A 13,518-nucleotide genomic window follows, 5' to 3' on the forward strand; every position below is an offset into this window, starting at 1 on the left:
TGAAGATCAAAAGCATGTAATTTAAACTGTAATGTGGTAAAAAAAAAAAAAAAGAAAAACACCAACATTTTTTCAGCATTCCTTACTTACTAAACCTTAAGTTTAGAAAAAAAAAATGCAGTATTGTCAGTATTTGTGTTTCTTTGAAAGAAAACAATGCTGTTTGTAACTAGAGATACAATGTTCCTATGGAAAAAAAGAGACTGGCTCCTTTCCCGTGTATACTTTTCCTACGTAGTTCTGCCTTAATCCCTCACAGTGAACTACTGTCCTGAATTCATACAACCATAGAATGGTTTGAGTTGGAAGGGACTTTAAAGATCACCTAGTTCCAGCCCCTCTGCCATGGGCAAGGACACCTTCCACTAGACGAGGTTGCTCAAAGCCCAGTCAACCTGGCCTTGAACACTGCAAAGGATGGGTCAGCCACAACTCCTCTGGGCAATCTGTACCAGCACTTCGCTACCCTCACAGGAAAGAATTTCTGTCTAATATCTAATATTAATCTACCCTCTTTCAGTTTGAAGCCATTCCCCCTTGTTCTTTCACTACATGTGCTTGTAGAAGGTCCCTCTCCAGATTTCTTTTAGGCCCATTTAGGTACTGGAAGACTGCTGTAATATCTTTCAGAACCTTCTCTTCTCCAGGTTAAATAAGCCCAGCTCTCTCAGCCTGTCTTCACAGGAGAGGTGCTCCAGCCTCCTGATCATCTTCGTGGCTCTTCTCTGGACTTGGTTACATACTCCATATTCGTAAGTAATGTGGACACTTAAACTACTCTTTGAACAGAAGACTATATTTGTGTGCATCATATGCAAGAACCCATATGAAGTTACACACATTTACAGGTAATACAACACATAACATTTGCTATTTGAATCCAACGTATCAAAATCATCCATTTCAAGTAAAAATGCTGTATGAAAGAAGTCCAGATTACCTCAGCATAGAAAATATAGGATAGCTTAAAAGGGACCATGATGATACAAATCCTACTGTACTGCCTTGGAAATACACCTGTTCCCTGTATTTTATTATGAGTCTCATGATACCTGATAATATTCCAAGTGTACACATTGTGAAACTCATTTATTACCTCAAAATACTGGATTTAACTAAAAGGTTTCTAGCCTTGCTTGCATCTTAAAAATAACAGCCTTAAAAATAACTGCTGAAGAGCAAGTGAGAGTATTCAGTTCAGTATTTCAGCTCTTAGATTTTTAGAGCATAGTTAGCTAATGATTTTGCAGGTTTCCATTTGATGATTTTGACTTCTAACTGCTGGAGAGTGCTGCGATGTAGTGACAAACTCCATCCATACCTGTCATACAAGCTAGCTGAATGGTTTATAGGTCATTTGCTCATCCCAGATAACCTACTAGCTTTTAAAGTTCAATTCTATTATTTTGGGGTTGTTTGCATATTGTATCTAAAAGTACGGATACTTTGCACCATTTACAATAGAGCATTGCTCCTTAAGTACGATTGCTACTTTGGTTCCTATGAAGAACAAGGTGAACTGTAAACTCCGAGATCCTACACACATGCACAAATTAAGTGATGTAGTGAAGGGAAATGTAGTGTAGTAGCTCAGATATTTTAGGGCAGATAATTTGGAAGCATTGTGAGGAAAACAGAGGGAAAGAAAAAAAAAACCCACCAAAAACGCAACCAAGCAAACAAAAAAAAAAAAGCATGAGGAATAAGTGGATATACAAATACCAAGGTAGGAGTGGCACTGAATTTCATTCACGGTATTACAAACATGATATAAACACACACACATATTTACACGCATATATACCCCTATACCCATGTCAGTAATTAAAAAGAGCGTATTTCAGAATGTCAGATCACAATCGCATTGGAAATGCACATATAAAATCATTTATTCCCTATACATTACCAGATAAATTATGAACCTATTCTGCAGAATGTTGCTTTTTCACCTTTTGAATGCCTGCATAATTTGTGATCAGAAGCAAATGTACTCATCAGAACACAAGAAGATGAATGTTCACATCAAAAGATAAGACTGTATATTGTAGCTTGTTTCAAGTCCCTTTTGAAGCACATAACCACAGCTAAGGGCAGGTATGGTTGCACTGCAAACTGAGGAGAATAAAAGCAATATAGTTCACTGAAATCTATGAGATGCATTTTCTCAGCTAATATAGATTATGAAAAGAAAGTATGCTGCTAGACGGGTAAGGGAAATTGCAAGGTATTATTATATTTGGTAGATTTTATATTTTGTGAAAACTTACGAAATGTCAGAATTTGAGAATGCTATGCTTTCTAACACAGTGCTGCTTTCTGCCTTCTAAATTACATGGGGTTTTTTCCAAAAAGAAATGGAGACATTAAAAAAAAAAAAAAAAAGAAAGTGCACCATCTTTTGAAAAGCCAGGCATAGAATTATAGCTGACTTCACAAAAGCTATTATCTTCCCCCAGGGAATCATTTAAAACAGGGAGAAAGAGGAGACAGTGTTCATAACACTTTAACAGATGGAACTGGTAGGCATCAATTCTCCTTTTCCTCCCTGTTTCTGCACAGTCCACCATAAATGGTTCAGCTCCCGTTCAAAGACGATGCTTGTTCATCTATTTCTGATTCTGCACATCACTAGAGACAGATACATGGAACACATTAAAACCTTCAGATCAAATCTTTTGGATGGATGGATGGATGGATGGATGGACTACTGCTAATACTTCTTTACACAACTCAAGGAAGCATAAGACAATCCATGAAAAATACCTAGTCTGTGTTATAACCTTTTCTGAAGATGACATTGCTACAACTACAATGTCAGTTAGACATTTGCCTGTACCTAGGCTCTTGCCCAGGCTTGCCACTCAGCCATATTTATTAGCTGCAAACAACGAAGTCAAGTTCCAGAGCAATCCTTGAGAAAAGCTAAAGGTCCAGTACAGTTCCCAGACCACCCCACGGTGACAGCTCAGGCTTTGGCAAGGCTACATAAACATCATCTCAAACCCCCAGAACACATCTCATACAGCCCACTCACAGGATGGGTACTATGCATAGGGCAACATCTCAGAAGTATAAACATAGCTATACAGACATGTCATTACATTCTCCACAGGAAAATACACAAAACCCTTTAGCTTGCTTACTTGCTTGTTAGTTCTGAGATTTCAATTGCAGTTCGCAGAAGGCTTTTTAATGGTTAGCTATACAGAAAAGGATTTGATTCTGAGGAAGAATTCACATAATTTGAGAGGCAAATTACAAAGGATATTTTAAAAAATCAGAAATTGTGGAACTTGTTCTTACTAAAATGCAAGTATGTGATGGTACTGAAATATTCATGCTGCATCTCTGTTATTCAGAGAGCAATCATCCTATAACCTGAAATTTCTTCTGTCAACTCTCTCATAATAAAAGCCCATCAGGCAATAAGGAAGCAAACTAAAGAAATCCTTACATTTTGTGCAATTTTCTATGCTTGTTCTTTGACTACTCCCTTATGTCATATTACAGTTTTTTATATAAGTGACACATAATTATAAATTGAAAAAGCAACAAACCCTACCAGTGTAATGCCTAATAAGAAATAGGTCCACTAAGCTGACTGAAATAGGCAAAGCAAGAAAGCATCCATAAACTTAATAGTTCATGAAGATGACCGTTCATAGATGGATGTTATAAAACATCATTGTATCCTACCTTCTAAAACATATATCGACTTAAACAAGTCCTCAAGAAAAAAAAGTACCAGAAAGATTTTTATGTGGCACTTCTTTTTGTGTATATGCTTTTGCTTATATAAACATATAGATAAGTACAAATATACATATATTTTTATAAAATTAATTATTTCAACCAAGTCACAGATAGCATAACAAAAAATTCCCATTGGTATCCCTACTTTCAAATATAAATAATTAGGTGGCATCAATGACTTTTAATTTTAAAAGCTGACATTAATAAATTTTACTTACACCATTGAAATAGTATTTGGTTTCTCCCAGTAAATACGGACATCAGTAGGTGTTATTATGTTCACATGTTTTGAGTAATTAATTTGCACGACTTAGCATTTTCCCATCATTCTGAAATGGATTTATATCATTTATAACATTGTATCTAGCAAATTTTTATGTTCCAGTCAGATTAGGATACAGACTAAAGGAAACGGTAATAGGTACCATCTGGGCTGGAATTTGATATTTACCTTAATATTTCTCCAGAGACCATTGGTAAAGTACATTAGCTCATTTTGTAAAGCCTGTATTGACGTATTTTAATGTAGGAGCAATGTGAAGTGAGAAGAGGGAAAAATAATCAATATATGTTGCCAAAGTGCACTTACATGCATTCATGTATATATTGCATAACTGTATATATTTCTAAAGTGTAGATATCCAAATGAGAGCGATTTCACAGTTTTTATTTTAGAACTAGATGAAGAAACTGAGTGGTGCAACACCCACTTTTCTCCTCATCTTAGAGCTCCAATTCCCTTTTCACAAACAAATGTTCACCTTTTTTCTCCAAAGTCTCCTGACTGCTGAATAATCCCAAAGTCTATTTTAGGACAACCTTAAGACCTTCATAGCATTGCAGATGCAACTCTCCTCTTATACCTGCAACTCCTTGAATTACACATCACCCTTCTATGAACAAATGCAGTGCTCAAATTAATGAATGCATCTCTACCCTCACAAGAAGAGCACTCTCTTGTAGGGAATGCCACAGGTTACAGTTATTTTGCTTGGTGTACCCTTACTGGTTTGCTTTTGAAATAACTTATGCTGTTTTAAGGAGATGTTCAGACTGCACCCTTGCATTAAGTGGAAGCTTAGATGCTCCACAAATTTTTTATGATTTCTTTCCAAAGGCCATGCATACAGACCCCAACTGAGTCAATTAGGTAACCCATGCCTTTATTTATTTTATTTATTCATTTCTTATTTTTTTTCTTTCGTAAAAACCTTTTTGCCTGAGGGATAGCCAATGCTGGTGTCTTCTACCTCTCTAAGGAATAATCAAGTCACTTCATCACAAAAGCAGTAATTCCAGTAATTTTTCATTGGGATCCTTTCTCTGCTCTTCTAGACAGAAAGTCCAAGCTTAAAAAGGGTCCAGAACACTGCAACATATATTATTTATTCATTTATCCTGATAAATTATGCAAACCAGATCCTCCATTATCACGGGGGTTACCAGTTAAGCCTTTTCCAACTCTTAGCTACTTTGTTCCCTTGATACTTAGATAACAGCAGACTAACCAAGCAGTTTTCACTTTGTTAGCAAGACCAGCTTTCTTTAGCAGGCAACTGAATCTCCAGTAAAGTATGTAAGCTCTTTCTGCATTCATGCTGTCTCCTATGGCACCCCAGCAGATGATCAGAGGGCACTGAGTTTGCACAAATATGGGTTATATTAAAAGACTTAGTTATTAAATTCTAAGAGGAGAATGAAAATCAGTTTAATTTCACTGTATCTGCACAGACATGCTGACAGAAGAAGGGAGAAGATGTTTTCCTATTAGGTTGCATGGCACAGTTTAAATCCACCTATTTTTTAAAAATTATTGTGTTAACCTGCCATTATTTGCTTAAAAAATAGTTATTAATGTGCATTAGCTAAACATTAAAGGCATAAAATTTCATTTTGAAATGTCAGCATTATCCACAACTACACTAGAGGATAACTTAAAATTAGCCTACAAATGTTTTTTATTGTTTTGTTTTTTTTAACTTAGTGTTGAAAAACAGTCTGATTATTAATAAACCAATATTGTCACTTGCACTACTCAGGTATTTGAAGTTAAAACCATATTAAAAGCCTACATAGGCTTAACAGGTACTTATTTAGTATAAAATATTTGGAACCCCAAAAATGGTTTCAGTATTAACAGTAATTCATAACTAGCAGTAATCCAGTAAATTCATATATTTGTTGAGAAATATTATAAGCAATTAGAAATTATTTTTTTTTTTCATTAGGAACTTCAGACTTGGCCTTCAGGAATGCATCCTTAACAGACTTTAATGACCAGAGCAGAATAAACATTAGGACAGAATGTAGGCGACAATGCAATCCTGAATCATGTTGCTCATTGAGTTTGTGAATATCTAAATGCCACAGGTACACCTCTGTTGCTCATTCATTACAAGTATCCAGCTGCCTAAAATTCTGCATTTCTGAACTTAGACTACCACCAGTCCTGGCAAGTCTGAGCAACTTTGCACAGAATTTCCAAACCTAATTAGTACCTGGAAAATTGACATTTACTTGGTCATCAGTTTTATCTTTCAAGGCACTGACCTGGTAGGTGAGCAAACAGCATGTGCAATGTCTCCGGGACTGCACTCTATATAGAATACAGTTCAATGCTCTCCAACTTCTCTTATGATACAGTGTTGTCAATACAATTTAGAGATTCAGACTCTGAGAAAACTTTACCTGTGCACTTAAAGATAGTTTAGGTAGCACAGATGAAAAGCTTTACAACTGCAGAAGTAAAGTATGTTGTCACAAGCCTTAAAATAATAGAACCATTGAGAGTCATCAAACCAAAGGTGAGAAGAAAGAAAAGCCCCGTTTCTAGTGTGACAAAAAGATGTGTGGTAGATGAAGTACTTCAGCAGTGCTGCTAGCAGTGAGTAAGTCCGCTTACAGGTTATGATAAAGACAGTCCTGTGTTTCAAGGTACAAGAAATTGAACTTATGAACTTATCTTCCAGACTCAGCCTTGAGTTATTTTAACATCTGAAGGAAATACTGATTTTTGCTCTTGAAAAGGAACTGATACAGGGAAAAAAAAGTTGAAAAGTACTCAGAAAAATCATTTGGCCCTGCCTTCAGTATTTATTCATTAATGCAGCAATATTTAATATTAGCTAATTTTCAAAAGCCTATTGAATTCAAGAGGAGAGGATGAGAAAGACACCTACAGTCCTTCAGTGCCCTGGTTTTGCATTGGTGGTGTAGAGATTCTCTCCACAATAAGAAGTTAACAGACATCTTAAATACAAAAGATTATGCTAGATCATCCAAATGACAGGGGAGTGGGTTTTTTTTTTTCCCCAGAAAGATAAAAAGGAGCAAACAATGAGTTGAAGCACAAGATCCTTCCCTGAGAGGGTTAAGGGATATAAAGTAAAGCAGAAGAGTTGGAATTGAATCCAAATTGGACATCAGGAGGATTCCAAGAAAGAACTCACTGTGAAAGCAAGCATGTTTTATTCAGCATAAAAAAAGCTAAATGGATCATGAAAGCATCTCCGCACGTTCACACAATACAAAGACAGAGAAAACACTCTAAATTTGCTTGTAGTAAAAGCATTTTTGTTTTCATGTCTTCTACAAATATTTGCAATTAGTAACAGCTATACTGAATGTGTTAGAGATGTAAATGTGTCTTAGCACAGCTTGTGTTAAGAGTGATGACCAGATAAATGACTAATATATCACATTCCGAAACCCTGAGAGTTATGGTTCATGCATTTAGCTTACTGAAGCACTCATGTGAAGCTGAGCTTTCCAGGAAATTTCCCAAGGGACAACACAAGACAAGCCTCCCACTCATGCTGCATGGCTAGTTCTAAGAAAGGGCATTTCAAAAGTGGGAGAAACAAGTATTTTTCAAAGGATGAGTGGTGGCTAGTAAAACCCTAAGTCATGTAGCACAAAAAGAGGCTGGCAGCAAACACCAAAATCCTCAGGGAACAAGCCACAACACAGAAACAACGTTCTTCATTACAGAAAGAGCGGAAGCACAGACCAATCTGCAACTGGGATACAGACTAAATATTCACCAGAGAAAGAGATGATCTGTTTGTTGAGCAATTTTCCAAGGAATAACATAAAAAGCCTGCTATGGCCTACATCCTCATACCAGCCCTATCACCATGAGCCAACTGGCAGCCAGAGGAAAAAAATAAACTTTAAACATCCAAAGTGAATAGCTGCATAAAAAGGGAATTGGACCTCTCCTGGCTGAGGAAAACAAACTCTGACAAAATAAAAACTTGTTTGTCTTACTACTGCATTTGCAGTCTAATAATTATATTCAAAAACTATTACGTTACAGATTTTCATTCTGAGTCCCTGAGTCTGTAGCATTCATTTTTATCTTTCTGATGTCGACAAAAGAGTAGAGAAAAGGCTTCTTAAATTTGCAGAGTGTGTGCCTGGGGGAGGTACTTCAAACATACCAGAAGAAACTGAAAAAATTCATGGACACACTTGAGAAATGGAAGACCAAAAAAAGAAACAAAAAAAAACAAAACCAAAACCCACTAACAAACTGATAAAATAAATTCAGTAACAGACAAAGGCAAAATCTTACATGTAAAATTGCACAGATATGGTGGGTAAGATCAATGAAAAATCCATAGTGCAGCAAAGAAGCTTGGGCATTACAGTGAATCACAAGTTGAACATGAATCAAACATCTCCTGCTGCTGTGGAAAAAAACAAATAATATAAAAGATAGACTAAGCTGGCATGCCTTATTTGATAGACACAGACTTTCTCCAGCCTACTCAGCAATGGTGAAGCTTCACATTGAGCTTTGTGTCCAGCATGGGCTTAACAATTCCGGAAGGACCCAGATCAGTTGGAAGGAGCTGGGGAATAACTCCAGGGGAATTATCAGAGCACAGAAGGAATTAAAAAAAAAAGAGGCTCTGAGGTTTTGTTTGTTGTTTTCTGCTTAGCTGATTTTCATCAAGATATATAAAGTGGAAGGATACAAAAATAAATAATTTAAAATATAGTCGAAGTCTGAATAAAAGCATTTCCACATCACTTGCTTTTACAGTCTTGTTTTTGTCTGTATACAGGTTTAGAGGTTACAGAAATTCTGTACATATCCCTAATGCATTTATTAAGACTTTGCTGCATTTTGTACTATTACAGATCTTGCTGAAAGCTTTGTTATGCCACTTGTGAAAAAAAAAAAAAAATATCAAATATTTTAAAAATATCTTCAAATACAATTCATAATTGTACACACACACGGATATACATGTGTATAAACACACATGAAAAGAGCAATTCCCTGTGAGTCCAGTCTGTACATAGAATATTTGACAGCATCAATGACAGCTCCTCCCCCAGGCTGGCAGGCCAGATAATGGAGATTTATTCATGTTATTCTTCTGTCCTTTTTTACAGTTACATCAGAAAGATTTCTTCTTAGATCCAAACAATACCTAGGTGCTACAGCAATCACTTACAAAGAAGAAAACATTAGGAAAGTATTTTATGAGCTACCATTAACACTTGCAACTTCACAAATAAATACTAAAAAGGAGAATGTTATTCATTCACTGACCTCCATTTGGACATAAAACATTTTAGTGGATGTATGAGGGTGAGTTATGTGTACAGAATATTCTTATTCTGTAAGTTGGCACAAATCAGTTGTCTGTGCTCTAAGGCAGCCCAAAGCTGTGTGCAAATACCATCCACAAGCCCCTCAGCCCTTTAGTTTCAGCTCAGCAGTGCACTAAGATGGCCACAAGCAATTCCAGATCAGAGCTGGCAAAGAGCCCAGCAAGTTTTGTTATGAAATACGGTTCAGGCATATTTGCTAAAACCCTACTGCATGCTTTGGACATGGTCCTTTCTCTCATCAAAGGCTAGCAATGTCTATCCCAAATTTTTCAGAAAAGTGGTGGAACCATAAAGAAAACTCAGGATTGGTTTTCTCCTTGGTTAGAACTGATTACAGTACAACTGCTCTGTGGTTAGCACTAGTACACAGAGTTGTATTTTAAGACAGACTACAGCTCTGGTCCTAAAATAAACACAGATAAAATGCCATTGCGCTGAGTATGAAGGAAGACTATGTTCACATAAACAGGCCTCAGAATGCAATGCTGAAGACAGCTCAGTCTGAAGAGATAGTATTTGCCTGCTATTCTTGGAGATTGCCATCTTCAAAAGCATGCTTCATCTGCTGCAGCAAACCAAGCAATGCAGACAAGTATACAAATACAGTCCTACCACACTATTTGGTTAAATTTCACCTGGAATTTCTTGAATATCTTTAAAGATTCATCATCAAAATTTAAATCTGGGACCAAGACAGAGATAATTGTTTAAAGCTACTTGTGTTCAGTTGCCAGGGTGTGGGGAGATTGTTGTTCTTTTAGTTTACATAAGGTACAGATCTGGGGAGACAAAGTCCAGTTTTGCTGGTACATTTTCTTGCTGGTGTGAGGGGAAGGTTGATTTACGTTTGTTACTATTCAATTCCTCTCACTTCACATTTCTTACCATGAGTCAGATCTGAAAAAATATTCTACATGTTTACTATTTTGTATGTAGTCCCACCTGAGTTCAATCTTGAGCATAGCCTTTATGTGACTAAAAGGCCAAACATTAGACGACCTTTCCACCCTACTGCCTCTGAAATTGGGTTAGTTTTCAGATGAGTAGCCATGAATATTGGGACACAAATTTGGGAGGTTTAGGTACTAAATCCTGTTAAAATAAATATATGACTATTTCTGGGCATTTCTGATCTGTCTGGTCAGGTTGTATTAGCTATTTTTGGAGTGTGGACATGTTTGTTAATGTGCTTGTGACTGTTGAAGTAAGTGATGAGTAAGTAATGTTGCAAAAAGATCTGAGAATGACAGTTTGTATTATCTCCCTGAAAAGGTCTTATTCACTTAACATAGGCTGTCATATTGCAGCAGTTATGAAAAGCCCTTTTGTTTAATTTGCAAGTAGAAGATTTGAGTGAACCACCTTCACTGAAAAGTCTGCAATATAAAATTCATCCTACCTTCAGCTGTACCAGGTGCACATCCACATGCTTGCTGTCCGAATCCTGCTGGACAGAATATGTCAGATCCCTGACTCTTTCAGACGTCATCCGAAGCCAGGTCTCAATTTCTGGCAGGTGGAGAACAATCTTCCAATCGGCCCCAGTGTGTAGAGGAGGAGGCTTTTCATACTGCTGGCCAGAATCAAGCTCCTTCATGACATCCTCTTCCCCATCTCGTTCTACTGTTGGAGTCATGTTTATAAGCATAGGAGATGCGTCAGATGGCATGGGATCCAGTTCTTGTGTTGGCATGGGAGAAAGCGCTACATCCATGGCTAACATGGGAAAGCCTAAACCATAATTCGTTCCAAAATAGCTGCAAAGAGAAAAAGAAAAGAGACTGCATGTTACAAATTTTGCAACAAAAATGCTCACAAGACAAGGAGTAAATGGTAACGTCTGTGAGGTATGGTAATCTCATACAAATTATTCTACCGAGCTAGCTTTTCTACACCAGATCAAGAATTAATAGATATTTCAAATTAACTGTGTTGATTTGAACAAACAAGTTTGTTTTGTTGGGTTTATTTTTGCCAAAGCCAACAGATACTGCACTTCTCTCATTGTAGAAAATCACTTTCAAAATAATAGTTTTCACTGATGAAAAATATGTGCTAATTTTCTACAACTGCAATAGAAAGAAAATAAGCATTGATAAAGTTAGCAGAAATTTACTCCACAAGTTAATATAGGACTAGTATTTTAAACTAGCATGCATTAGAACATATTCTATGGCCTGAAATTTATGATGAAAGGCAAATTATCACAAGTTTTATTCACACTTCCTAACTGTCCACTTGACTACTGATCACGTCCAACAAAAGTTTTGAACACAAACTTAATATTGACAACACTTAGTTGATTTATGGTAGACAGCTTTTAAACTGACATTTAAATTCTTGTAGTTTTGGTAGATAAGAACTGTTACAATAAGCAACAGCTCTGTCAAAATTTATAAATAAGAACTCCAAATGTCAAAATATGTACCAAAGGAGTGGCTTTACTACAGCCCGAAAGCTGTGTCATCAGAATACACTTATAAGGTTCAATAAAAAGGTAAACAAGTAAAACATTTTACTTTGTATCCCTTTCCCTGTACACTCAAGCTGTATGCAATATAGAAGGCTGCTATGCAGAAGAGAACAGCATGCACCTGATTTGGAGCTAAGTCGCACCTAAAACATTATGTAAACTTTAATTCAGTAGGAGATCTAGTTTTTACCTAATTTTGGAGATAATCAAATTTGCTGCATGCCTGCCTTTGACATACATCTTTACTACCTTCAATGCTTTGCAAACCTAAACTATATTCAGTAAGTTTACATTAGGATAATTAGGAAGATTGGGTCCTTTTCACTGCTTTAACCAGTGCATATTGGAAATACTTCAACTACATTTTTAACAACTTTTTCTTGCATTCCTTTTCCATAGTAGAAAGACTGCAATTAACTCAGTTATACAGCTATTAATTTGGGCAGTATTCCATGTTTTTACATGTTTACTCTCTTTTCTACAAAGACTGCATTTTAGCTTTTAGCATAATAGCTGTAAGATTGCAGAAGAGAAACCAGTGCCTTTTGCTATTGAATCAACTACACTGTGACAACTGACTTCCACCCCTAAATATTTCAAGTGGAATCTTAGTATCCAGAGATGACTACTACAAGCAGTGAGAGTACCAAGGAAGTAGCCCAACACCAGTCTACTTATCATAGCCAGGAAGGACAAAATATTACATTTAATATCAATTTGATTTTGTTTCCTGTCCTGTAGTGAACTACTTTTTGCACATTGCCCCCAAAAGAGAATATTTATGACTGATATTAAGCCAGTAAATATTAATTTGGCACTTCAGAACAACATTTTCTATTCATGCAATCAAGAAAAGGGAATGAAAAAAGATTCCAGTTGTTCTCAGTGCTTGCTGTACAATTTCCAACTCTTAGCTTGATTTTTGAAGACTTCAGAATTAAATGCTGTCAAATAAAAAGCTCTACAACAAGGCTGAAATTAGCATTTCAGGATGATGAGTATATTATTCAAGTCCATCTCTTTTCACTGCCCGTTTTTCAACTTAAACTCTGTTGCCATACATGTTCAAAACACAGGGTCAGACAAATCACTCACTTTGAAAACATTTTTGTTAGACACTGCTGATCATAGCCCCATCTTTAAAGTGTATAAATCAACTGTCCTAACAGCCAAAACTATCATATTACTTTAAACATATCCTTTACATTATTAACTCCTGAAAATAAAATGTTGCTGAAGCACATGCGGTCCTTATTTCTGCCTGTTTAGTGTTAACAAATTAAACATGCCTGAATCACTAAATGATACAGAAACATTGGAAGTGAAACACTTGTTTAGGAGTTTTTCCACTAAAAAAAAACACCCTGGCACTCTACCAGAGTTTTTCAACATGACTCAGCTCAAGTAAGGACATTGAAGCAATTAGCGAACAAAAATTAAAACATGCTGCTGCAGAAGCAAACAAAAGCTAGTCCATGCTGCATGCAGAGCGTAGCTCTAGCTTTGATACACCGAGTTTGCAATTAGCAACCATTAGGAACCTGCTGACCTGTTTTTTGTTACGGTGTGCTTGGCTCTATATACTGGCTCCCCCGCATTACAGCTAATGCCTCCTTAATCCTAGTTGCTCTTAAAAGTCAAGTCCTTTGAGTCCTTTTCTTTCT

The 13,518-nt window shown here is 36.4% G+C and overlaps 1 protein-coding gene across 5 annotated transcripts in view; it reads right to left on the minus strand.

Moving 5' to 3' along the window:
- Positions 1-13,518, minus strand: part of AKAP6 (A-kinase anchoring protein 6) — a 281,727-nt gene that overhangs the window by 216,901 nt on the left and 51,308 nt on the right. For 4 of the 5 annotated variants that reach the window (XM_061367603.1, XM_061367602.1, XM_061367601.1 and 1 more), the window contains one exon: positions 10,781-11,138. In XM_061367603.1, the coding sequence (XP_061223587.1) occupies positions 10,781-11,104 (324 nt within the window). In that variant the 5' untranslated portion in view covers positions 11,105-11,138. Of the gene's footprint in view, positions 1-10,780; positions 11,139-13,403; positions 13,509-13,518 lie in introns of those variants that run through there. The other variant, XM_061367604.1, reaches the window with a different exon arrangement.

Source organism: Neopsephotus bourkii, unplaced genomic scaffold (assembly GCF_033783945.1).
Source record: "Neopsephotus bourkii isolate Nb327-2 ecotype Australia unplaced genomic scaffold, CSIRO-AGI_Nbou_v1 NB_1388, whole genome shotgun sequence".
Taxonomy (NCBI): Eukaryota; Metazoa; Chordata; class Aves; order Psittaciformes; family Psittacidae; genus Neopsephotus; species Neopsephotus bourkii.